The sequence below is a fragment of the Xenopus laevis genome, chromosome 1L, assembly GCF_017654675.1.
Source record: "Xenopus laevis strain J_2021 chromosome 1L, Xenopus_laevis_v10.1, whole genome shotgun sequence".
NCBI classification, from domain to species: domain Eukaryota; kingdom Metazoa; phylum Chordata; class Amphibia; order Anura; family Pipidae; genus Xenopus; species Xenopus laevis.
In genome coordinates this window covers 106340605-106368208 of record NC_054371.1, presented here as the reverse complement: position 1 = coordinate 106368208, position 27604 = coordinate 106340605, and the positions used below count along the sequence as shown (strand labels likewise).

Here is a 27604-nt window from a genome sequence, read left to right as displayed (position 1 = left end):
CCAGGGCCCGCAACCCCCTCAGGGCCCCCGGCAGCCCGTGCGCCACTCAAAATGCGGGCCGTACGGAGGGGGCGGGGCCCAGCTGCGTGTCGCGCACCAGGTCCCGCCCCCCTCTAGTTACGCTACTGCGAAGAGGCCATCGCTATTGAAAATCTGCCAGAAATCTCATCTCATCACCAATTTACTAACAGGTGTAGACAACAATTTGCTAGCGAAACTGACCATCGATAGTGCAGTTTCTCGCCCTATGGTCATTCGTATTTTTGCTCAGGCGAATGATCGTTACTCCGCAAATTTTATAGAATGTTTCCTCTTTCGCCAGAGTTTCCTTCACAACCTTAGACCAGGAGAACTGATAAGATGAAGCTACATCCTCCTCAATCTTATGTCAGTGACATCAAATCCCGTACGCTGTAAAGTTATAAAAGTTGTAAAACATGCTGGCGTTTTTTCATTTTTTAAAACAGGATTGCCTTCCAAAGTCCTAACTATTAAAGATTTCTATGTTAACATTTTTATCCCAACCATTTGAGGGACATGCCACATTTGTTTTAGGGTGGGCTCGTGTATAGGGCATTAGAGGATCTCTTTTGTCTTTATCTATATGTACCTGCCCTATTGAAATTGACCCAAGCGTAAGAGTACTAACTAAGTTTTGATTTGTAAGCACTGACTAGGAGAATGTATTAGCCTTAAAAGTTTAAGGTTAGTAGTCATGAATAAAAACTGCTAATTGAAAAATTGGATCCAACTGTTTGGATCTGTATTGAAGTATGCTTATTAAAGGGTGCCAGCATTCAGATATACATATACTTAAGCATTTCACTAATATCAGATGGTGGTAGTTCAGCCTTGTCCACAGCTGCACTATGCTGTCAATATTTCTGGCACCTCCCTCTCAACTGCAGTTTCGATAGAACAAGACACAATGTACTGGTACTGTTGTCTGTTGGGGGATTGGTAATTAAACATGTAAGTGGTGCTCTGCTTCCATCTAGACCCTCCCACTAAATGTGCAGTTCACATCTATTTCATTTGAATGTTGCCATTTGGAGTTTTGTAACAAAAGGTGCCATATTTGCCACTGGTTGGTAAGTTTGCAATTATCCACCCGTTCTCCCCTTCACAAACTGTTTTGCTGCCTATGACTAAGCCCATCATCCCCCTTGCCACCACATATAGATTCCATTCCCAACCCTGTCCAGTGTTCTGCCAATGGAGAGGGGCAGCGAAGGGAGGGTTTTATGGGTAAAGAACCCTTACATATTTACTGGCACCAGCCCTAGCTGGTGATTTGCTGGCTAGTTAGGTGAATAGAAGCCTGGTGGCAACCCTGACTATGTGCCCCTGTTATATAATAGCCATTCCCTCCCCCACAGGCCAGTAACATTCCATACCTCCGAACTGTCCCGTTTTTTTGCAGGACAGTCCTGATTTTGACAGCTCAACCCCCAGTCCTGAATTGTTTCCGAAATGTCCCAGACTTTTTTTTGATCTCCTGCACTGAACAGCCAGAAAAAGATATAAAGTTTCTAAAACGTATTTTAATAAGAGGCTTTTCACTCTGACACAACTTAAATGGTTTCACATTAGGGATGCACTGAATCCACATTTTGGATTCGGCCGGACCCCCGAATACTTTGCAAAAGATTCGGCCAAATACCGAAACAAACCAGAATCCTAATTTGCATATGCGAACTATTGTTTCCCCCAAACCAGGTGCAGGCTCTTTTAGCCCATACCTCTGGTGGAGGAAATGATTTTTTGATGATAGGTGTCCTTTAAATCACTTTCTACAATACACATTAGATGGTGTAACAAGCTGGTTGTTTATTAGGAGACTGAAGCACGTAAAGGAGAAACGTTGGCTGAACCTTGTTAGGGTTGGGCAGCCCAGTCTGTTAAAAGCTGAGACATATACTCCCCAAAGGAACATGCCTACAGTGCAGAGGTTACATCCCAGACAGGGAGAACAAGTATCCCACATCCAATGTTACCTCCTTTGCAGTCTGGACTATAGCTGATCAATGTGAGTGGACTGACATGAGCTATCAGTTTTCTTCTCTTACAGGCTATTGACTAAATAAAACCCAACACTGACGTAAAAGTACAGAAAAGAATATTGACATACAAAAAAGGGACTCGAACTTGCCTCAAGACTTTATTCCTCATATATGGCCAGCTTTCTCCTGCTGCTCTGTGATTGTCTAATACATGGCTTCTTTTTCCAATTGAATAAATGCACGACTGGGCTTTATATTTTCTGGTGAATTTTCTTTTTGTCAACATTTTTTGGAATCATATAGATTGGAATAATATAAATTACAATAAATGTATATCTGAAACATGCTGCATGCGACAGCTTAGCAAAATGTTACAAGAGATCCTCCACCCAAATACTGATTTTTGCATGATGAAAGAAAATGTAATTATAAGAACTTTCCAATATACATTCATTGCACCTTTTCTATTGGTGTTCTTGTAAATGTAATTGTGTTCAGCTGTCCTGTTCGCTACTACGGACTCTTAAAACAATGCAACTGGAATCAGACCTGGAAACTCAGACCTTGCAACATTGCTTAAGGAGTCAGAACCAGCAGTGCAGAAATTGTAAACAGCAAGGCAGATACTGTTGGTAAAACCTTTACAAGTAACTGTAAAGCATCTGGGTGGCATGCTGCCCCTAATATTTGGCCACCTTGGCTCAGGCATTTGTGGCCTTGCAACAAATCTGGGCCGGATTTCACCCCCATCCTGCAGGTTAACCATGATTCTTGCAGCAAATCAACTCATGCATTTTCTTGACCCCATGATGCTGTGCGGAACAAGGTACGAATGCCACTGTTACAAGAACGACTATATTTATTATTATTATCCAGACTGTAGAAAACTTTAAAAAGTCTGTGTATGGGCACCGTTTTACTAACTATGTCAGTTTTCTAAACGTGGACGTTCCATACCACTGACTTCTACATACCTCATTGCAGAGTATAATGGCAATAATTGTGCCTTAACTGTGGTATAGATACAACAGAACTTTTATATATAAAATGTATGCACATAGGCATCTCTCTCTCTCCCGTATTATACCTGATGCACGTCATAAATATGTTGTTTCACACTTTTTTGCCATACAAATTAGTCCAAATGAGTCCAATATCCAAACACTTATAGATTTTATATAAGTCTTTATTATTTTTTATAAATAAAGATTTTAATTAAAACCAATTCATGAAAAAAAAAGATTATTCTGGTAGTTTAGGGAATTTGAAATTGTATTTTTAGTTCACATAATTCCTATTTATCATAAAGCTTATCCAGAGGAAGGCGAAAAAACCCTCTGAGGCCGTGTCCAATGTGCCTCAAAAGGGGAAAAATTCCTTCCTGACTCCAATAGGCAGTCGGACTAGTCCCTGGATCGCTAATGTAATAGTGCCTATACCTATATTCTAATGCTTAGGGCTTAGCTGGATACTATTGAAAATGCTGCAGTAAAGAGAATTTGAGTTTGGTGTGTTATAGATTGTAGTGTAAGGGATACATTTTGGGGGGGGGTGGAAAGGGCTATATGTAAAGGTCCATTAAATGGACCAGTGGTGAAGGCCAGAGAGCGCTGCCAATGTTAAGGGCTGCAGTCAGAGGCCGATAAGAGTGGACTATTGTTAAAGTAAAGGTCAATAGAAGAGACAGTGGTTAGGGCCGCAGACAATGCCTGATGTTAAGAGCCAATTGAATGGGCTAAAGGTAAAGGCTGATAATGTGGGCCAGAGATAGCAGCCAATGTTAAGGGCTAGATGGAATGGGCTAGTGTTGGGGCCGGTGGGGAGGGCCAGAGACAGCAGCCGATGTTAAGGGCTAGAGTGGCCAATAGAGTGGCCAGTGTTTGGGCCAGTGGATTGGGCTAGAGAAAATAGCCGATGTTAAGGGCTAGGGTGAAGGCCAATGGAATGGGCCAGTGGAGTGGGCTAGAGACAGTAGCCGGTGTTATGGGCTAGAGGTAAAGGCAGATGGAATGGGCTAGTGTTGGGGCCGGTGGAGTGGGCTAGAGACAGTAGCTGCAGTTAAGGGCTAGAGGTGAAGGCTGATGGAATGGGCAAGTGTTGGGGCCAGTGGAGTGGCCAATAGAGTGGCCAGTGTTTGGGCCGGTGGATTGGGCTAGAGACAATAGCCGATGTTAAGGGCTAGGGTGAAGGCCAATGGAATGGGCCAGTGTTGGGGCCAGTGGAGTGGGCTAGAGACAGTAGCCGATGTTATGGACTAGAGGTAAAGGCCGATGGAATGGGCCAGTGTTGGGGCCGGTGGTAAGGGCCAGAGACAGCAGCCGATGTTAAGGGCTAGAGGTGAAGGCCGATGGAATGGGCCAGTGTTTGGGCCGGTGGAGTGGGCTAGAGACAGTAGCCGATGTTAATGGCTAGAGGTGAAGGCCGATGGAATGGGCCAGTGTTGGGGCTGGTGGAGTGGGCTAGAGACAGTAGCCGATGTTAATGGCTAGAGGTGAAGACCGATGGAATGGGCTAGTGTTGGGGCCGGTGGTGAGGGCCAGAGACAGCAGCCGATGTTAAGGGCTAGAAGTGAAGGCTGATGGAATGGGCCAGTGTTTGGGCCGGTGGAGTGGGCTAGAGACAGTAGCCGATGTTATGGACTAGAGGTAAAGGCCGATGGAATGGGCCAGTGTTGGGGCCGGTGGTAAGGGCCAGAGACAGCAGCCGATGTTAAGGGCTAGAGGTGAAGGCCGATGGAATGGGCCAGTGTTTGGGCCGGTGGAGTGGGCTAGAGACAGTAGCCGATGTTAATGGCTAGAGGTGAAGGCCGATGGAATGGGCCAGTGTTGGGGCTGGTGGAGTGGGCTAGAGACAGTAGCCGATGTTAATGGCTAGAGGTGAAGACCGATGGAATGGGCAAGTGTTGGGGCCGGTGGAGTGGGCTAGAGACAGTAGCCGATGTTAATGGCTAGAGGTGAAGGCCGATGGAATGGGCAAGTGTTGGGGCCGGTGGAGTGGGCTAGAGACAGTAGCCGATGTTAATGGCTAGAGGTGAAGGCTGATGGAATGGGCCAGTGTTTGGGCCGGTGGAGTGGGCTAGAGACAGTAGCTGATCTTATGGGCTAGAGGTGAAGGCCGATGGAATGGGCCAGTGTTTGGGCCGGTGGAATGGGCTAGAGACAGTAGCCGATGTTATGGACTAGAGGTAAAGGCCGATGGAATGGGCCAGTGTTGGGGCCGGTGGTAAGGGCCAGAGACAGCAGCCGATGTTAAGGGCTAGAGGTGAAGGCCGATGGAATGGGCCAGTGTTTGGGCCAGTGGAGTGGGCTAGAGACAGTAGCCGATGTTAATGGCTAGAGGTGAAGGCCGATGGAATGGGCAAGTGTTGGGGCCGGTGGAGTGGGCTAGAGGCAGTAGCCGATGTTAATGGCTAGAGGTGAAGGCCGATGGAATGGGCAAGTGTTGGGGCCGGTGGAGTGGGCTAGACACCGTAGCCGATGTTATGGGCTAGAGATAAAGGCAGATGAAATGGGCCAGTGTTGGGGCCGGTGGTGAGGGCCAGAGACAGCAGTCGAAGTTAAGGGCTAGAGGTGAAGGCCGATGGAATGGGCCAGTGTTTGGGCCGGTGGAGTGGCCTAGAGACAGTAGCCGATATTATGGGCTAGAGGTGAAGGCCGATGGAATGGGCAAGTGTTGGGGCCGGTGGAGTGGGCTAGAGACAGTAGCCGATGTTAATGGCTAGAGGTGAAGGCTGATGGAATGGGCCAGTGTTTGGGCCGGTGGAGTGGGCTAGAGACAGTAGCTGATTTTATGGGCTAGAGGTGAAGGCCGATGGAATGGGCCAGTGTTTGGGCCGGTGGAATGGGCTAGAGACAGTAGCCGATGTTATGGACTAGAGGTAAAGGCCGATGGAATGGGCCAGAGTTGGGGCCGGTGGTAAGGGCCAGAGACAGCAGCCGATGTTAAGGGCTAGAGGTGAAGGTCGATGGAATGGGCCAGTGTTTGGGCCAGTGGAGTGGGCTAGAGACAGTAGCCGATGTTAATGGCTAGAGGTGAAGGCTGATGGAATGGGCAAGTGTTGGGGCCGGTGGAGTGGGCTAGAGACAGTAGCCGATATTATGGGCTAGAGGTAAAGGCCGATGGAATGGGCCAGAGACAGCAGCCAATGTTAAGGGCTAGAGGTAAAGGCCAATGGAATGGGCCAATGTTGGGGCTGATGGTGAGGGCCAGAGACAGTACCCGGTGGTAAGGGCTAGAAGTAAAAGGCGGTTGAATGGGCCACTGCAGAAACAGTGATGGAAAAGGCCAATGTAATAGGCCAGAGACAGTAGCCATTGGAAAAGGCTAGAGGTAGATGGAAAGAACAAGTGTTAGTAACAACAAAGGGTCAAAAATAAGCGTTAGGGAAAAGTGACAAAGGCCAGAGACTCAAGATGTTAAGGGCCAATGATAGAGCCAAAGGACGATGGTTACTGCAGGTGTGATGGAAAAGGCCAAGGGGTGTTGACGACATCAAGAGGCAGGTTATGATAAACTGGGACTAAGACTGAAACTGGCGGAGGGGGCCAAGGGGTGTTGATGACATCAAGAGGCAGGTTATGAGAAATTGGGTCTATGACTGGAACTGGCGGAGGTCTAATAACAGGACCAAGGAAAGGATGGAGATTATAAGGAACTGATGGAAAAGGCTGTTGGTAGAAGCCGACATGAGGCCAATATGCAGTGTAAGGCTGGACGGAGAAGCCAAAAGGACCAAATGGAGACGGATGGTATGGATAGTTGATGGCCATTGGTTGGGCCTGAGAATGGCAGAGATTACTGGATGTCCAACAATGGCTTGGGTCCTCCAACTGGGATGACGGCGTGAGGTATTCTGAAGACATCTTGTATTTTATAGACTCCGGCTCTTCAATTGTCTTGCCGAAATCCACCGATGGCACCTGCAGTAAAACAAAATATTTATCTTAATTTTCAGTCACAATAAAATAACTTCATAATACTGTACATCTGCTGACGTTGCAGTGAAATTAATATTACAGTAACAAATGTAACGTAAACTGGACACCACTAGTAATTACTCTAATACAAAATATTAAAGGACAAGGAAATGCCTTGGGGCTGGATTAACCTCAGCCTAGACCACTACACTTTTTACAGTATGGTGAGACATGGCTTGCATCTACACTTTATCCTACCTGTAGAAGATAAACATGAATGAGAGATCTAGCCACTGACAAGAGCGTTGGAATGAAAGTTTATGAACAGGAGCACAGCAGCAAGGAACAAATAATTATTTTAAAAAGTTGCCACCTTCTATCTACCCAAGTACTTCTATCTATTTCATAACTCCCCAACGGTTATACCCAAACAAACCTGTAAGGCCATACAGGCTCTGATTACCCCTTTTCTTTGGTGTAATAAAGCCCGTAGAATCTCGTCACTCAAGCTAATGGCCACGTCTGCGAATGGAGGATTGAATCTCCCTAGTTTTCACGACTACTATATAGCTAGCCAGCTTAGTTATATTAACTGGTGGTTAACGCAAGATTTGAGTAATCCTAATGTGCCTCTACAAGCCCGTCTAGTGGGATCGCTAGAAGCCCTTAGTAATTATATCCTCAGGAAACCAAGGGACTCGCCTACACTACCCCCTTGCATGGTAACCCCTCATGCGGCTTGGTTAGTTGCTCTGAGAACGTTCAAAACGCCATCCCCTATCCTGTCCCCAAGGCTGCCTCTCTGGAGGAATTCACACCTCCAGCACTTCCTTCCATCAGAGGCCATGTGGTTCTGGAGGCAATTTATCTCCCATAATTGGGGAATTACAATGTCAAATACCTGGGGGACATTGTGAGTAATGGGAGGTTCATGGATATGGTTCCGTTGAGAGATCAGATGGGCGTTCCAGACCTTCCTATGTATCGTTATTTGCAGCTAAGACACATGTTTAGGGCACAATTCGGGTCTGGGGAGTTTTTATTGGGGGATCCCCCCCTTCTGGTCCAACTGAGGAAGGAGGACCCAGTTAAAATGGTTTCCCGACTCTATGCCTGTCTGCAATCCTCCAAATCCCCCCGTTCCGCTCCCTTTTCAGTCAGTGGCGGGCAGGGCCGGACTGGGAGAAAAAAGCAGCCCTGGCAAAAAAAATCAAAGCAGCCCACTTCAGGTATTGGATTGGTTATCTGGAAACCCATTTTTCAGAAAGCTCCAAATTAGGAAAGGCCGTCTCCCATAGACTCCATTATATGCAAACAATCCAAATGTTTAAAAGATTTAATTTTCTCTGTAATAATAAAACAGTAGTTTGAGCCAAACTAAGATATAATTAGTCTTTATTGGGAGCAAGTTTTTTTAATCCATTCCTTGGACACAATTATACAGGGGAATATTAGATAAAAACCTGTGAACAGATGCCCGAAGCCTGCCATGTCCTGCATAGAAAACTGCACATAGATAGTTAGAATCTCAGCTGCCATAAAGCAGGGCAAGACTGCTGTGAATAATTAAACTGTGCAGTGATATTATCAGTATTATGACATAACAGAGTTGACGCGTTTCATGGCGTCTTGCCACTTCCTCAGAAGCACAGGCATAAGCATAGACCTAAGCATCTGAGGAAGTGGCGAAACGCCACGAAACGCGTCAAGTGTGGGGGAGAAGTCATATCCACATAATGTACTGATGATTTTAAAGGATATCTAATAAAGAATGTTTTAATTCCTCCTAACCACTGTGTGCTCCATATCGCTATTGCTACACATATATCTGTAGGACACGAGACTGCTTGTAATTTGTTACTACACAGGCGCAAATGAAGAATTCTTTCCCAAAAATAAACTAAAAACACTTTTTTCTAACATATAAGGCAACATTTATAAGATTAATAGACAGCTAACTCACACACAGTGCAGATTTCAAAATGTACATGACCTATAACTTTAGATGAACAGTATTATACATAGATATATATATATATATATATATATATTTTTTTTTTTTTTATTCATGTCAGTATCACTTTAAGTAGCAGGTAGTAGTTGTTCTTACCTGCCCTTTCTCTGTACAGTTGGAGGGGGGGGCAAGGGGGGCAAGGGGGGAAATGCAGAACAGCAGCAGAAAATTCCATCCTTCCCTTCATCCCTTCATTGGAGCGTTTGAAAAGCACTGCAAAGTTTTCCCCGTGCAGCTCTTCAGTTTCCGGCTCACTTCTGCTGCGCGCCCTCTACTGGTAGGAAATGTTAGTGCGGGTCCTGCAAAATGACATTTCTCTCTTCATCCAAGCGCAAGGGCCCTGCGCACAAGAGATCGCACAGTCGCACACTGTCAATGCGGCCCATTTACACGGCATGGGCAGCGGCCCAACGGGCATTTGCCCGTATTCACAAATGGCCAGTCCGGGCCTGGTGGCGGGCTGATATCCCAAGTTTGACTGAAGAGCACTGGGAGGAAGTAACGGATAGGCTTTACCAGTTCCTTATAAGCACCAGGGACAGACTTATTCAGTACAAATTCTTAATGAGGATTTACTTGACCCCTAATAGACTTCATCAAATGGGGAAAATACCCCTTCCATTGTGTAAAAGGTGTGGAGATAATGATGGCTCTCTCTGGCATATGATATGGACGTGCCCTATAACAGCTAGATACTGGGCTAAGGTAGTAGGCTATATTGTTGATACATTGCAGTTACCCCCCTCTAAAGAAACCAGAAATATGCCTCCTGGGTCTGTTAGATGATATGATACCATATCCATGTCCATGTCCAGCCAATGACACCAGGGTTCTGGTGAGGACATTGCTATTTTATGCTAAAAAGGTAATTATACTGCATTGGATGGCCCCTGCTCCTCCCAAGAAAGCGATCTGGTTTGCCTATGTTAATAAGATGCTGCCTCTAATAAAGTTGACCTATGAGGCCAGAGGGCAACCTGACAAGTTTGATAGGATATGGGGTGTCTGGATGGAGACACATATGTTAACTTTGCCATAACTGTGTGGTACATATATTGCTGTGCTTTGACTGTGTTCAGAATGTGAGGTTACGACTGCTGCTGTAATACTATTTTATTTTATTGCTTTATTTTATCTGTTCCCCCTTCCCTTCCTTTCTGTATCCCCCCCTTTTTTTGAAAATTCAATAAAAAGAACACCTGTTAAAAAAAAAAAAAAAGTTGCCACCTGCTGCCTCCCAACATTTCTGGGGCTTTCCTATAATTCCAGGCTTATTAGGGACAGTTGGCCCTAACTGATTCTGACAAAAAGTTCCCAGATGTCCATCACTTACTTTGCCAAATGAACCAATCCCAAGCAATGCGTGGACCTGACACATGCTGACTGCAACAGGGAGAGGAACTTCTTCTTCTTGGTGGGGCCTCTTCTGCTCACTTCCTGCTTCTAGGGAAAAAGGCAGAAATATAAAAAGAATTAAAGTGGAAAACACTGGGAAAATGTTTCCTTTGTGCATATTGGCATTTATTTAATATGAGATTGTACTTAGCTTTCCACATAAGTACATTTTACAAAATCTATACTGGTTAGCTTATGAGAGATACTTTGATAGAAGTATATAATTTATCAGTAAGCATATAGATATAAGTGTGTATGTGTATATAAATCTATATAAAATAGATAATGTACTTAATGAGTTACGTGACCATATAAAAGAATGGAGCTGCACGCAAAGTGCTAAACTCCACTAACTCCAAAGTCACTTCTAATATCTTTAAAAATGTTAGTACAGGTATGGAATCCATTATCCGGAAATCCATTATCCAGAAAGCTCAGAAGAAAATTTATCTGGAACCCCTCAGGTCCCATTCTGGATAACAGGTCCCATACCTGTACAGGGTACATAAAACAGGCATGGAATCCATTATTTAGAAACCCATTATCCAGAATGGATTATGGGAAAGCTATCCCTTATAGACTCCATTTAAATCAAATAATTCTACATTTTAAAAATTATTTCCTTTTTCTCTGTAATAACACAATAAAAAGTAATCTTTGGCGTAGTTGGCAAGCATAAATATTTTGCAATATATGGACAAACAATCCCTGTTTTGTTTAAAGGCTAAGGCATTTTTTAGAAGCTAAATGCACAAAATGTCTCAATGTCTTAAATATATTGATAATGGCTTGAGTCCAGAGGATCTCTTGTATTTGTGTATATGTATTTTGTGGTCACAGCCTCATTGCACCCCCGCTTAATGGTTTAAAAATTAGTGGTGAGCACAACTTTCCCTTTTTTTTGGGGTAAGAAAGAGCAGTGAAAGGGAGGGCAGTGAAACTATGCTTTTACAGATATGGGACCTGTTATACAGAATGCTCATGACCTGGGGTTTTCCAGATAATGGATCTTTCTGTAATTAGAAATGGGAAATGTTCAATATATTATTTTATGGTTTGAAGTCTTTTGACTAGAAAAAAGCCACACAGCAACCAAAACAATCTGTTGAGATGGTTCAGTGTCCCTGTAAGTAAGTTTTAATACACTCAGAAGTCAGTTGGAAAAACTCCAGACAGGCAGCTATAGTTACAAACTGACATACATATTGACCAGAGAAACTTGTAGGTCCAAAGATTGAAAGACATTTAGCTTGATAGATTGATAGACAGACAGACAAATTAGGCCGATCTATATATTTTCTTTAAAAAAGGTTTAGCCCCCCCCCCAGGCTTTCATTAAAATCCACATAACAAACTGTGCTGTTTACCCATAAATACATAATAGCAGCATCCCAACTTCGTTTAAAATGACTTGTTTTTAATTACCCTCTGTTTTGATGGGGTCCTCATCATTTCGGGGTCTTTTTCTTTCCTTCTTTTCTTTCTTCTTTTCTTTTTCCGTATTATCCTCCTCCTTGATGTTGTCACTGCACCGATGTTTCACCTTTTTCTTCCTTTTTCTCCCACTTTCCTTTTCAGCGCTGATGTCCATCTTTCTCTTCACCTTGATGGTATCCCCCTTCTCCTTTTCCATCTCTGCCTTAGTAGCAGCAAAAAGTTGTTGCTTTTCCTCACTCCTTATTGGAGGAGTACTCTTCTCCATCGCTGGAGGCAATTTATCTCCCATAATTGGGGAATTCGCTTTCCACAAGGAAAAAAAAATGCAAGCAGATGCTTTGCAAACGCAGTGAGATGCACGCTGGTCTGAGTCAAACCATGTACTGAGACCAACTGTCACTAACTGTACAAGACTGAGCTGTGACCAACTGTCACAGTGGCATGTGCACTATACGGTCACATGTGCAGCCGTGTATCAGGGCAAGTCTGATATAAATCATCAGCATCAACAAGAAATATAATTATTAATGGCGATTTCTTTCTGTGTTTCGTGTAAAGATTGTAGTTAAATATGGCCTTTAGCTGCCATTTGGCCTTTAAAACATATATTAAAACTTATATTAATTGGCTGGGGCTTAAAAGTTCCCTGCTTTCTCATTAGAGCTCCTGAGTTAAGGGTATATAAACTTATAATGCTAATAGATAGTGTAGGACGTACAATGAGGAGCCTTGATATGGCACGTGAGCTTACATATTTTAGCCAAAGTTATGGGATCTGTTATCAGGAAACCCGTTATCCAGAAAGCTCCAAATTGTGGAAAGGCAATCTCCCATAGACTCTATTGAATCCAAATAATTCAAATTTTTAAAAAGTTACCTTTTCTCTGTAATAATAAAACAGTACCTTGTACTTGATCCATAATAAGATATAATCCCTCTTTACCAGAAGTGAAACCAGACTATTGGGTTTATTTAATGTTTACATGTGGTAATAGAGCCAGCTCTGTATATAATAGACCTAAATACCTCACAGTAGTAATGTGCGGGCCGGCCAGGTACCCGCGGGTTTGGGCCGACCTCGCACTCTTCTCTGTGGGTGGCGGGCAGGTGCGGGTTGAGCTCTTCTTCTGCTCTCACTGCCTGCCACTGTCAAATGAAAATTCCATTAATAATGCCCCTAGAACAGGGGTGTCCAAACGACGGCCCGCGGGCCAACTGCAGCCCACGATCCATTTTTAATTGGCCCGCAGCAAATTCCAAAAATATAACAGAATATGGCCCGCACATTGTAAACCTTTAAATTAAAAAACCTGCCCCTGTTTCTAAAACTCCCTGTTATACAACAATCAGTGGGTTAAACTGAAAGAATCCGTCACCTTGCATGGTCATTTATATCCTGCGGTTCTCCTCCAAATCTCTTTTACAGGCACCATATTTAAAATCTTCCAGCACAGAAGCAGGAGCCTCCGCCTGCCACAATACGTCACAGTGAGTTGGAGGAAGCAGGCGCAAGGATTCATTCTCTCCCTGGGAACACGCTACAGGCGCACATACTGTGTAGGAGACCCACGCTGCTTAGAAATAACTAGCTTCTTTTCTTCCTGCACAGGCTGCTGTATATTTCAAGGAAGACAGTGGTCACAGCTCCCCCTCATATCTTCTGGTCTGCCTCTTGGAATGCGCCCACTGCTCTGTTAATTAACCCAGTATTGCCAAAATTTGAAATGTGCCTGGCTTTGAATTGTAAAGAGCTTTTAACTATATGGTCACATAACAACCACTCAGTGACTTCTAATATCCTTATCATTTTCAGTAGGGGGTACATTATCCCTTATAATACATGAGTGATACTCAAGAGTTCCCTGTATAACTTGGCCTGCAGCCTTGTGTCTTTATATGGTCACAGAACAACCCCTCAGTGACTTCTAATATCCTTATCATTTACAGTAGGGGGTACATTATCCCTTATAATACATGAGTGATACTCAGAGTTCCCTGTATAACTCAGCCTGCAGCCTTGTGTCTTTATATGGTCACAGAACAACCCCTCAGTGACTTCTAATATCCTTATCATTTACAGTAGGGGGTACATTATCCCTTACAATACATGAGTGATACTCAGAGTTCCCTGTATAACTCAGCCTGCAGCCTTGTGCCTTAAATAAACCAGGTGAGGCAATACGTACTTCACCTCGAGTGAGTGGCCCGGCTGTTTGTGTATTTTACCGCATATGGCCCTTGGTGAAAAAAGTTTGGACACCCCTGCCCTAGAAGATAAGGCAGGATTGATACACAGTGGCAGTTGTAAAGATCTCTCAGATCTCATGGGATAATAAATATGGTGCGGGTCCTTTAACCAATCAGGGACTCAGGCAGGTGCACAAACCCACTCATATACACACACACACACATGACTCACTGAAATTTGTGTATTATAATAAATAAAGTACCCCCAATTGTAAAATATGATGATATTAGAAGTTACCTCGGAGTTCCATATATATATACACACACACACACAAACATATATATATCTATATATTTATATATATATATATACACACACGCTCATACAAACACACAAATATACACACACACATACATACTTATAGGCTTATAAAGGCACTGCACAGTTGCACAAGTAGAGAAATTGTTACAATACTTAGCAAACACACACACTAATACACAATTCATTAGGCGGCGGCACAAAGAGATCTGGGTCAGGTCCAAACACACAAATGTAGAATCAGATAAACTAAGTAAAACACACACATGTACATGGCAGACACACACAAGACATTAGAAGATTAGGACAAATCTGGAGCTTTCACTGACAATAAACTTTAGTGCTATTACCTTATTCCAAGCCTGGTGCTGCCTGCACAAACTGCTTATCTTCCCCTCAGTCTAAGTCCCGGTACAGCTGCACAGGGATTGGCTAGTATGCATCGTTTATCCTTCCAGTCTATCCAATCGTGTACAGCTGCACAGTGATTGGCTATACTGCTGGGTCGATCCCTCTAGCCTACCCAATTGGTGTTCAGTTGTACCGGGACTTAGACGCTGAGAGCATATCTACAGGCAGTGGCTTGAAACAGCTTCAGGTTAGGTCAGAGACTCCAAGGGGGGGGGGAAGTGCCCTCCTTTGCCCCTATTTGTGGACGCCCATGGTACAAGACCTTTTATACTATGACCAGAGGTAAACAAGTTAGGGACCACTGTGTGGGGTTTACCTTGACGTGGTATGGTGGCTTATCAACTTTATGATCATAACTTTGTAACAAAAACTGTTTTTATAAACAAATGAACTTGCATATATACTGAATTACTTAGACAGGGGACCAGGGAATGTGCATTGATTAATTGGCCAAGTCAGTAGCACTTCCATTGCACTTGAACACATTTTAACTTAGCCTTAGGAGTGCTCCCACAATCCCCTTTTTTTGTATTTGAGAAAACGAGGCCACCTTCATAAACGCCTTGGCAAAGTTTAGAAGCTTTCCCGAACCTCATTGTTTTATTGTCAATAAAGCTCTTACAAAAGAAAACACAAACTGTGCGACAAAATTAAAGGACCAGTAACACCAATTTTTTTTATTTAAAAAATCAAAACTATACCCTCCAAATTATACCCATATCCTACTGCATGTTCCATATTTACCTTGGGTTTAACTTAAAAATTCACCAATAAAAATTGCCTCCATGTTGTACAATACATTTTGAAAACAGGCGAAACGGTGATCAGCAGCTGCAGCTCTGTCCTATGTGCGCGTCCCCGACAGCTCTCCAACTCACATGACTTCCGGTTCAGGACTGAACCCGGAAGCGGCTTCATTTTTAAGGCAGACAGCAGAGGATTCAGATGGTGATATTCTCCTCTTATGTGCTGGTAGAGGCACACATCAAAAAGCTGCTGCCTGCTGCAGCTCATCGCAGGAGGGGAGAGGCAGACAAACGGAAGGGCAGGAGGAGAGGCAGACAAACGAAAGGCTGCTGCAGAAGATCACAGAAGGGCAGGGGGGGAGAGGCAGACAAACGGAAGGGCAGGGGGAGAGGCAGACAAACGAAAGGCTGCTGCAGAAGATCATGTAAGGGCTGGGGGGAGAGGCTGACAAACGGAAGGGCAGGGGAAGAGGCAGACAAACGAAAGGCTGCTGCAGAAGATCACGGAAGGGCAGGGGGGAGAGGCAGACAAACGTAAGGGCAGGGGGAGAGACAGACATACGGAACGGGCTGCTGCTGAAAATCATGTAAGGGCTGGGGGGGGAGAGGCACAAATTAAATGGCTGCATGAAAGGATCGGTTGAGGGGAACAGTGTTGGAACAGATAAGACCACACTGACAGTGTGGAAGACGCTTAGGGGTAACTAGTGGTTGCTAGGTGACGTCACTTCCGGAAGTGACGTCACAAACCAGGAACTCGCAACCCAAAGAACAGGAAGAGACTCACAGTGGCCGCAGGCAGGGAAAAATAAGCTTTTCTACTGCTGCAAGATGGTGGGGCCCCTTGGAAAACTGTGGTTTCCATTTTTTTGACTTTCCTTACTAGGAAGCATGATGCAGCTGCATATTGGATGTTAGTAATGTAAGTACATTGACTGGGACTGGGTTCTCTAAAAGGTGTTACTGGCCCTTTAACCGTAGACATACCCGTATTGGTAGCTCTTCTACCAATCACTAAATGCAAACAAGTTACGTACGTCATTACATCACCAAGCCCAAGATCCTGCCAATCACAAGGCCCTCCCAGTTCCTTCTTTCCCATTATGTGGGACTTTGTTTACTTTGCGTTTTAGAACGTCTCTTCCACCTGACGTCATGTACCGCTTCTTGTGCCCTAGTTAGTTGGCCCTATGTGCCAGGCTTTACCATAGAGAGGGTAGTGAGTTACGCCAGGTATCCTGTCGTTTGGTATTTCTGAGGTGAGGGGGTTCTGCTCCCCACCGCCAGACCTACGGTAGAGAACAAGTATCCACTCTGGGTATTGAGGGCGAGATGGCGGCGCCTTCGAGACGCTCCCAGCAGCAACAAGTTCCTGCAGCAGCAGTCGGACAGTCCAGTCAGCCGCCCTCCGCTTTTCCACTTCCTCCAGCTTACCCGCCGCTGTCTCCTTCTTGTAGGAGAGCGGCCTCTTGTTTGTCTCCTCCTCACAGCCCAGAGTCAAATGCCCTGAGCTTATCTCGTCAAGGCCCGGACTCTCAACCCGAGGGGGAAGCAGCTCCTCAGCCTGCAATCACTCCGAGGCCTCTTTCCCCGCCGCCGGGGGAGGCAGCGAATATATTGTCTCCAATTTCCTCCTCGTTGCCCCCTGCTCCTAGTTCTGGCAGCAGCAGTTCCAGTTCTTCCCCATCCAGTAATAGCCTGTCCTCCGGGGGCAGCCCCAGTGAGAGTCCTGAGAGTGGAGTGATAGGCGGAGTGAGCAGCATTGGGATAGGTCCCGGGGGCCCTTTAAGCGCAGTCAGCGGTGCCTTTCGTGAATTGTTTGAAGCCTGCAGGAACGGAGACGTTTCCCGGGTGAGGAGGCTTCTGGAACCAGGAAATGTCAACGCTAAGGATATGGCTGGGAGAAAATCCACTCCACTCCACTTTGCAGCAGGTCAGACAGCAGCTATAATAAACATTTTAGCAATGTTTCCAATTATATGACACGTTATTGTTCCAACTCTCCGCAGTGGGATTTTGTTCCACCCAGGGTGGCCTTGTCTATAAAGTTACTGGTGCTCACTTATCACCATTTGACAGCTTTGTGCCTGAGCATTACATTATTTGCTGCTGTGTGTATGTCTCTAGTTTTATACCTTTGCACTGGAACACTTGTGTACCTTAAAAGGATTCTGTAGCATAAAATATACATTTTGTATTTCTCTCTGAAAACACAGTGTGATGTTTAGCAAAACTTATTAGTTTGTGAGAAAAAAAAACAATAATAGTGTTAGACACTTTTGTGCTTGTACTGAATGGTAAAAAACATGTATGATGGCCAGAAACAACTACATCTAGCCAAAACCACACAATAATGGCTTTAAATTTTAAAGCCATTATTGTGTGGTTTTGGCTAGATGTAGTTGTTTCTGGCCATCATACATGGTTTTTAATGGTTTCTGACAGTTCGGCCCCCTGCTCTCCTGCTGATCTTTCTGACTACTTTGCTTAGCTGGCTGACTACTGTTACTTTGTATTGGCAGCCAGCCGTCCTCTGCTTGCATCCTCCAAACCCCACAATTCCCTGCACACGTGATTTTATTAAAGATACAGAACAGCTGGATTTCAGCATAGAAAATGGCATGTATTCATACTTTTTGAAGAAACCAGTAACTGTGATGGGTATATTAGGGGTTTCTGTGTTATGTGGGCCTCTTTATTTTGGTTTGGAAGCCGGAGTTCCCCTTTAAGCACATGCGATTGTGGGAATGGTACTGTCTCTAGTAACTTCCCCTTAAAGGAGAAAGAAAGCTCTATTTACTTGGGGGTGCCAAAAGCTAGGTGTCAAAAAGCTAGGCACCCCCAAGTGATTGAATATACTTACCTCACACCCTGCAGAATTCAACATGCTCTCGCGTATTCGACGCAGATCCAGGACATCACAAAGACAACAGCGTTAAATGCAAGATTCAGGCTTTATTTCATCATACACACAGGTAAGGGTTTTGGCGGTGGGTGTGCAGGCTGACTTACGCGTTTCTTGCCGGATCCACTGGCACTTCCTCAGAAACGCGTAAGTCAGCCTGCACACCCACCGCCAAAACCCTTACCTGTGTGTATGATGAAATAAAGCCTGAATCTTGCATTTAACGCTGTTGTCTTTGTGATGTCCTGGATCTGCGCCGAATACGCGAGAGCATGTTGAATTCTGCAATGGATGCCGGCACGAAGTAACCGGAGTCTCGCACAGGCTGCGACCAGACAGACACAGCTAATCCGGGTGAGCTCTGATGCGTACCGCATCTTTTTTTGTCCTTTGAACCTCACACCCTGGCCCGGTGCTCCTATCAGGAGAAAACTGCACCGGTCTTGGGTTCCTTCCATCAAGCACCACAGAGCGATTGCCTACCTTCTTCTTCTTTCTTCACGCCGTTGCACAACAAAGTCGGCTTTTTCGTTCGACTGCATGTGTCTGCCCCGGGAAATTGGAAGTAAGAAGAAGGAAGGAGATCGATCCGTGGTGTTCGCTGGAAGGACCCCCAGACCGGTGCAGTTTTATCCTGATAGGGACACCGGCCTGGGGTTTGAGGTACTGTAAGTATGTATCACTTTCGGGTGCCTAACTTTTGGCAACCCCCAGTAATTCATTTGTATTAAAGCACACAAAAGTTGTCAAAGCTTTTGAAATATTTCTGCATAGATATTACAAAAAATGTTATTCATTGTATTAATAAAAAAAATGTTATCTGTTTTTTATCAAGTCCTAGGAATGCCTCAAACTCGTTTGAAGGTGTTTCAGTCAGTGGGATGATAATTAGGGGTAGGCAATCAAACTGCTGGGTCTAAGTGATACTTTTGTGGTTTATATCATTGCATTAGGCCCTGACTAACACCGCACCTGGTTATCAGCCCATTGATTGAAACGCCTGACTAATGACCTGAGTATCACGTAGTTTTGTCACACGTGGGTAACTCATTTTGAGTATTTTGAATTTTAAGTCACACAGCATTCCTTTCCTCTTGGATGCAAAACAGAGAGTTAAAGGAGAACTAAAGTACCAATCATTGGGGAGGTGCCAAATGTTTGGCAACCCCCAGTGTGTGTAATAGCTTACCTGCTACCCTGGGCTGGTGCTCCTGTTAGTGGAAAACTGCTCTGGCCCAGGGTATTTCTGCTAAAGTTCTGTGGTGCAACCTTTCTTACTCTTCTGACGTCATTCTACGGACATAGGCATGCACACCAGAGTGAAAAAGCCAGCTACTGTGCATGTGCCTGGCCTAACCAAAATGAAAATAGGATAGAAGAATTCAGAGAATAATGGTGACAAGGCACTTCTGCAGAAATACACTGCGTTGGTGCTGATTTTAGCAAACGGGACCACCTGTCCAGGGTATCAGAAAAGCAATTTTAATCGCTGCCTAATCCAGGTGTGTCCAACCTTTTGGCTTCTCTGGGCCGCACTGGAAAAAGAAAAATTGTCTGGGGCCACACATGAAATACACAAACACTTGATTTGTAAAATTAAAGAAAATAAACCGAAAAGAACTACAATACCAGTTGGATAACCAGATGGAGCTATATATTGGAATATGAGACACCTGGATATTAAAAAGACTTATTATTATATTATTATTACTAACTGGGCAATGGGCAGAGTCTCCCATCCTCCCTACTCCATAGGTCACCACATTGTTACAACCTGGCATAGTAAGCCTGTTCCTAACAAGACACAGACTGAGGTGGTTAATGTGTCTGGTCTGGAGAGCACAAAGTGTTATTTCACTCTCGTTTTCTCTGTATTTCCATACATTTATTTCTTATTTTTCCCTTTTCTTCCTTTTCTCTCTCCTTCAAGCTGGGCCGCATTCATATCCATCCTGGGCCGCAGGTTGGACACCCCTGGCCTTATCTTTTGGCACTCCCCTAGTGATTTTACATTTTAGTTCCTCTTTAAGTATCGTGCAGTTTAAATATGGTCTAGCTCACATACAGAATAAAATACCCTGATTTTTTTAGAATGTGGTCCCCCTGGGAACTTTCTTTGAACCCAAGTTAGCTACAGAAGAGCATTTGTTATTTGGCCACAGTAAATGCTTTTCTTTCCTAACCACCCTTTGTTTTTTCTTCCCTGCTCTCTAACCTTTTGAGTATAGTGTAATATATATTATTGATGCTTCCAGATGGTAATTTGAATCTTGTTTTAACATATTACTGTAAATGACTGATAATTGTTCATGCTGGTTTGTACCTCTATCACCTCAGCCCATGTTGGAACTTATAGGACTATCTGTACAGCTAATATTTGTTTTTAAACAGCTGAATGAAATGAAATAAAAAAACATACACAATATGAATATGCTTGTATTGTAGGGGGTATCGTTCTTCAGTAAATGGTTTCCTGTATTCCAGTTTCCCCTATTTTAGGGATTAAGCATTTTTCTTTATATTATTATTCAGTGCTGGTTGTGTTTTAGTATAAATTCAATAGTTATGGGCCAAGTACATTTTTCCTTTAAACAATATGCAGTTCATATACTAGTGTTGTTCAATAAAAGGAAGCAGGGGAAAGGAAACAGGGTGGGTCTCTGTTTGCAGGTCACAGAATCTGAACTGTTTTCTATTTCACCATCTGCTACAACAGGCATATTTATATCAAATGGCAATTATTCATAAGATTCTGTAAAAATTGCCCAGTCCACAACTTTTTTAGGTTATAGAATTTTGTATTTTATTTTGTTTTTGATTTGGACTTTAAAAGAGAATGGATTAATGATATCTAAGTGTGAAATCTATTATTAAAAACTCATTATCCTAAAAGGTCCAAAATAGAGCCCAACCCACTTTAACTCTCACAGTGTGACCCAGCCCCTCTTTCACCTTGTGACTGTGATCTGATCGTTGGATTTGAGGTCCTTTTGCTTTCTTGAGTCCCCTATGGAAAGCAGAGGGACTTAGTGAATGGTTGCACTACATTGTGACCCTAAGGTTTGTGAGAAATTGTATCTTAGTTTCAATCTGTGGAATCAGGTATATTTGCAAAAAAAAAGAAAATTGAACAAATGCTATGAACACTATTGAAAAATGCATACAAATGCATACAAATGTATTTTTGAATTTATGAGTGTTTAAGGAAAGGCAATTCTTAGTATCCCCCTATGACATGGCATTTTTTTAGCAATTTCTAGCCCCGTTAAAATGCTGCAGGCAAAACTCAACGTTTCATTGCCCTTAAACAGGAGAGTGATTCCAAACATAAGGCCACAGTAATACTGGAGTATAGTGATGTTTGTGTTGACTCGAAACCCGTGGTGACCCGTGGTTTGACCACTAGTTGGGTGTAAATTTGATGAACTATTGTGGTTTAGGGTTGGGTATGGACTGAGTAAGTACACTCAAGTAAATGTTTTCAGTACTTTTTGCATTTGAAATAACATTGACGTTGTTTTCTTTACATGTATTGGAAAGGTGCTTAAAATTATATATTTTTTTTCTCATCCCACCCCTAAAAATTGGGTGCTGTTCCCTTGTAATCTTTTTTTCTGTCCAAGCCAAATTATTGTAGTATTGGTATGAATTTCTACAATTGGGATTTCTACAATTTGGAGTCATAAATTAGTTCTCATTAAATTGATGGTACTATATGCAGTATAGATATTTGTAATGGAAATTGTTTGCTTAAATAGGACGTATTGAATGTTTGTATTTTAACATTTTCTTAATAATGGGTTTGACAAGCTTGCTTTGTGTTTTGTGTTGCACCTGGTTACATAGTTAAATCCAAATGAAACCCAGCGCACATACCTACACACACCCACACCAATATCTATAATAATTGTAGATTTCAGTATCACTATAATCTTGGAAATTATGTTTGTCCAAGAAATCATCCAAGCCCCTCTTGAAGGTTTTAACAGAAACAGCCATCACAACCTCATTGTCTTCACTGTGAAGAACTACCTATGCTGCTATGAACGTTCTTTTCCCTCTAGTCTAAAGTGGTGGTCTCTGGTCCGATGATCCATTTTATGGAAAAAAAGATCTCCCACTATAATGTCCTTTAATGTAATAATAAAGAGTAATTATGTCCCCTTACAAACCTCGTTTCTCCAAAGAAAACAACCTCCAACCTCATAGTTTAAATCTTCCATGCCCTTAACCCCTTACTTGAGAGGACTGTTTTATTTACCAATGTGTATACTCTTATCTGCAGGATTTGGAAGAAAAGATGTTGTGGAGCACTTGCTGCAGACTGGAGCAAATGTACATGCCAGAGATGATGGCGGCCTAATTCCACTACACAACGCTTGTTCATTTGGCCATGCAGAAGTTGTAACCCTTCTTTTATGCCAAGGTGCAGATCCAAATGCAAGAGACAACTGGAACTATACTCCACTTCATGAGGCATCTATTAAAGGCAAGATAGATGTTTGTATAGGTAAGTGAGCTTTTCCCCCTAAGTATATATAAATTATAAGTTTCTCAGTCTCTGCTGAGAAGTGTAATTGATCTTCCATGCATGGGGGTGTAAGTCTTTTATACATTGTCTTGGTTATAATAGGTCACCTACATCAATATTCATCGGTTGCATGCTTTAATCTTTGGTAATTACTTGAAAATCAAGTGATCCTACTGGCCACCAGCTTAATACAAGTGGGTTAAGTATTAATTAGTTTGACTCTTTCACCATTCTATAAATTTGTTAATTTTAAGTGACCCTGACCCCTGAAATAAGTAAGTATGGTTTGGTCGGTCAAGAACACGTGGATCAATCTGCACATATGGCTTCTTGTATGGCATTCATTGTTTTAGCCTGTGGCTTGATTTGTAAAATGCTGCAAATCTCCCACCCCCACTCAAAGTGGCACATAGGGGCAGATTTATCAAAGGTCGAGGTGAATTTTCAAATGAAAAGAATTCGAGCTATTTTTTGTGTGCTTCGATTAGGGAATAGTCCAAATTCGATTTGAATTTGAAAAAAATGTGAATATCGAAATTTATCATGTACTGTCTCTTTAAAAATTCGACTTCGACCATTCACCAACTAAAACCTGCAAAATTGCTGTTTTAGCCTATGGGGGACCTCCTAGAACCTATTTGGAGTCAATTGGTGGACTGGAAAAATTTAAGGTTTTTTTGAGAAAAACTTTGAATCGAATTTGATTGAATGCGCTATTCCTTAGATTCGTATGATTCAAATTCGTCCGTATTCGACCAAGGTAAAAGATGCAAAATGTTCAGACACTTTGTCTACCATTTTTGAGTGCACCACACTCTGGACTATATATTAATGGGATCTTCACTAAATCTGTTTGCTTGCTTCTCCCCCTTTCCATTAACCAGTTGCTATTTGGTTGTGTTTACGCTAAATAATGACTAGGATGAGGCTTTGAGTGTATTAAATATAATCTTACTTAAAAATTAAGCCACACAAAATCGGCTTAAATCATTTAGATGTATCAGATATGCAACATTTTTATTTTTCCTCTACTATGCTACCAAGCTCTAAATGTATATCAGGGTTTGAAGAGCAAAGATGAAATTGATTTTGCTAAAGAAATATAACAAAGGAAGTGTTAATAACATTTTAATTGTTGGAAATCATGGATTTTCAGGTAAGGTGCATTACTCAAATTGGGAGGGTGATTAAACTAGCAAAGCAATTTTTGTGGTATTTTAATACTACATCCATATCATTTTAGTTAATTTTTTTGTTTAGTGTCGTCTTCCTTGCCTTTAAATACATTATTATTTCTTGAATTTGATTCATATCTAATTTAATTTAATATGCTATATGTATTGTTCAGCACAAATTATACAAGCATTTATTTGTGTATGAATGTGTATTGTTTTGTTGTGATCTGTTATGAAACCTTTTTTCTTGATTTTGCTTAGAGATACTGACATCAGAAATTAACCTTTTTTATTGTCCATCATGACATTGTCTTTGAATGCTATTTTTAATTTTGCCATAAAAGTATAAGCCAGATGCTTTTAAATTACTTTTTTTTTACTACCCTGTTCCTCTATGAGGGGGCTGCCATATTTGTGCAGCGGGAGTCCGTTAGCATTAGAAACTCTAACTGACCGGTTAAGAAGGCACAGTTATGTTGGCAAAAAAGTCAGGTTAAGGGCTCTTACTGACAAGCGGTTGAAGCTGCGCTCCCCTGTGTTCCGTTTTTCTGCGTTCAGCCGCAGGGGAGCGCAGGAATAGACGCATTAAGTTCTTTTCAATGGGGTTGTACTCACACAGGCGCGTGTAGGCGACAAACGCAGGTTGAGACGCAACATGCTGCATTTTTCCTGTGTTCGGCGCCTACACGCGCCTGTGTGAGTACAGCCCCATTGAAAAGAACTTAATGTGTCTATTCCTGCGCTCCCCTGCGGCTGAAAGCAGAAAAACGGAATGCAGGGGAGCGCAGCTTCAACCGCTCGTCAGTAGGAGCCCTTAGGAACTTCAAGTGACAATTACTTACAAAAGCAGAACTATCAGTGATAAATGATCATGACCTATAGGTAACTTTAATGTAGAGTCATATTTTGAAAAGAACATTTTTAGTGTCCGTATCACTTTAATGCATCATAAAGCCAAATGGAGTTTTCATGATAAAATAGTGCAGATCTTATTGTAATGTATACAAAACTATTGCAATTTTCTGTTTAATTGCAGTCAATTGCTAGGTGTAAATGCAGCAAAATGTATTTTTCATATAGCTAAATTAGTTTGGCCAGTCAGTTAGACTTGTCATTAAGCACATTCTTTCATTTAAAAGAATATTGGGGCATATACATACAATTTTCTGTCCAAACATTTGATATCATTTGTGTTAGAGAATTAATGCATAGTTCAAGTTTAACACAAAGTATTGCTGACTTTTGTGGGCTTACTCAAAATTATTAAGCCATTTCCTAAACTAGCTGCAGTATCTTTAGTTTCAACCTCAAATGATATTTGCTAAGTGATTTTAGCTATCTAAAGCTGGAGATTCTGATAAATATCTTCTTGCTTTCCATTTAATATTGATGCACTGCCACCTACTGAGTTTTATTAAATATAATTTCCAGCATCTAAAAATAATTCCAGAGAAACTTGGCTACTGTGTAATGTGTCACATCAGAGGGTTTTTCTTGCATATGCCTGCCATATGCGTTTGTTTACTAATATTTTGTGTCATGTGCTCTCCTTTTCATTAACTGTACGAACACTGGAAACATTTGCATCAGTGTAGTAACTTAAAGCCACCAATCGGCAATTCGCTCTAAACTGTTTACCTCAAGGTAGATGCTAAAAACAAATATGTGATTGGTTGATCTGGGTTACTATACTGATGTAAATGTGTACCTACAGTTCTCTTGCTACTTCCGCAATAGAAAGTTAATCAGCCTCAAACATCATTACCATTTCCTTAGAAAAAAAGAAGGTCAAAATCATGGTAGCTGCCATCACTGCTGTGCAGCGTAGTAGTTTCAGAGGTACTAAGGGGCACAATTTATTTAGGGGGGGTGGTAGCTGTGGTTCACTGAAGCATAAAAAAAAATAAATTGTGAGTAACCAGGTTTAGCATGTTTTTAAAGGGATACTTTAATGGGAAAACATGTTTATTTCAAAATGCATGAGTTAATAGTGCTGCTCCAGCAGACTTCTGCACTGAAAAATGTTTTTCAAAAGAGCAAACTAATTTTTTTAATATTTTTAATTTTCAAATCTGACATGGGCTAGACACATTGTTCGTTTCCCATGAGCCCCCAGTCATGTGACTTGTGCTCTAAGCTTTAGTCACTCTTTATTGCTGTACCGCAAGTTTGAGGGATATCACCGCCTTTCTTTCCCCCACAGCAGCCTAGCCTGCTGAACAATGGGAAGGTAACCAGATAGCAGCTCCCTAACGCAAGATAAACGCTCCCTGGTAGATCTAAATGTGGCAGATTGAAGTTGCCGATATCTGTCCTTAATACCGATTCGGCAACTTATCTGCCCGTGTGTGGGGGCTTTCGACTGGTCTCCTGATCAATATCATGCCAAAAATCGGCCTATTTATAGATCGGGCAGGTTTGATTTTTCCTGTGATCGAGGACCACATCAGATAATTAATGCCTTTCCATGACCCGTCGGAGCCCATTTCCTTTGTTGTAATCTGATCTTTGGCGTTAGGGCTGAACGAACAGATAAACCCGATATCGCCCTGACTTTGGTGGGCATATCGGGTTAAAGGACCAGTAACATCAAAATTTTTTTTAAAAAAAATTCGTTAGTATACAACGAAAAATAAACACCAAGACAAATTAAATTTTTAAATTGCAAAGCCTTTATTAAGAAATAACTTACCGAAACTCCACTTCCTGTCCTCTTCAGAAACGGCGAAAGGGCGACCATCCTTCCTGCAGTGATTGATTTCTCCTCCCTGGCTATTCTCCTACTCAGTCCATGTCTCCCAGCACTCAGCGCTGTGCTCAAGGTAGAGAGTCGGGACAGCAGCAGCAGCATGTCCAACAGCAGCCCCCACAGCATCCCATCCAACAGGTCCACGAGTCTGGAGGCTGCACGCTGCTGCAGGAGAAGGTAAGGATTCAGGAAAGGAATCCTTCGCTGCGATTGAGGCGACAGCAGCAGCAGCAGCATGTCCAGCGGCAGCCCCCACAGAATCCCATCCAACAGGGCCCGCTGCTGCCTCCGCAGCGGAGAACAGAGTTACTTCAGGGCGGCTTACTACAGCCGCTTCCCTCCCTCTGTCGTTTGGCAAATGCCGATCGGCAGTTGTCTCGTTTATTCGGTCACAGAGGAGGTTCTGTGTAGCTGCATGCTCCAGCCGCCGCAATCAAGGATAAAGCAAGTGGATGTGCCGGCGGCTCCTCTCCCCCTTCAGCTTCTCAGGTCACTTGCCCTGTAGCCGCCTCCTCCAGCCGCCGCAATCAAGGATACAGTGAGTGAATGTGCCGGCGGCTCCTCTTCCCCTTCTCAAGTCACTTGCCCGTGTAGCCGCTGCCGCCGCAATCGCAGCGGAGGATTCCTTTCCTGAATCCTTACCTTCTCCTGCAGCAGCGTGCAGCCTCCAGACTCGTGGACCAGTTGGATGGGATGCTGTGGGGGCTGCTGCTGGACATGCTGCTGCTGCTGTCCCGACTCTCTACCTTGAGCACAGCGCTGAGTGCTGGGAGACATGGACTGAGTAGGAGAATAGCCAGGGAGGAGAAATCAATC

At 43.1% G+C, this 27604-nt stretch overlaps 2 protein-coding genes and 1 long non-coding RNA gene across 7 annotated transcripts in view; 1 reads left to right on the top strand and 2 right to left on the bottom strand.

The window, feature by feature from the left end:
* Positions 1–6143: 6143 nt before the first annotated feature.
* LOC108705455 lies at positions 6144–12577 on the bottom strand. Of its 2 annotated transcripts, XM_041561514.1 has the most exons (4): positions 11754–12577; positions 10267–10376; positions 6607–6922; positions 6144–6534 (listed from the first exon to the last, which is right to left on the bottom strand). In XM_041561514.1, exons 1-4 carry the CDS (start codon positions 12052–12054, stop codon positions 6452–6454), a joined length of 810 nt encoding a protein of 269 aa, XP_041417448.1. In that variant the 5' UTR covers positions 12055–12577; the 3' UTR covers positions 6144–6451. The 2 variants fall into 2 exon arrangements, with proteins under 2 accessions (XP_041417448.1, XP_018097825.1); XM_018242336.2 differs by having other exon boundaries at positions 6144–6922.
* A 305-nt stretch (positions 12578–12882) lies between these two features.
* Positions 12883–15564, bottom strand: LOC121393323. Its single transcript, XR_005960981.1, has 2 exons — positions 15427–15564; positions 12883–13456 (listed from the first exon to the last, which is right to left on the bottom strand). It is a non-coding gene; the product is annotated as an uncharacterized LOC121393323 (long non-coding RNA).
* Positions 15565–15590: 26 nt separating this feature from the next.
* tnks.S (tankyrase, TRF1-interacting ankyrin-related ADP-ribose polymerase S homeolog) overlaps positions 15591–27604 on the top strand; it is a 128408-nt gene continuing 116394 nt past the window's right edge. For 3 of the 4 annotated variants that reach the window (XM_041582082.1, XM_041582077.1, XM_041582075.1), the window contains exons 1-2: positions 15591–17361; positions 22619–22843. In XM_041582082.1, coding sequence (XP_041438016.1) covers positions 16761–17361; positions 22619–22843 — 826 coding nt within the window. In that variant the 5' untranslated portion in view covers positions 15591–16760. 4 annotated transcript variants of the gene reach the window in all.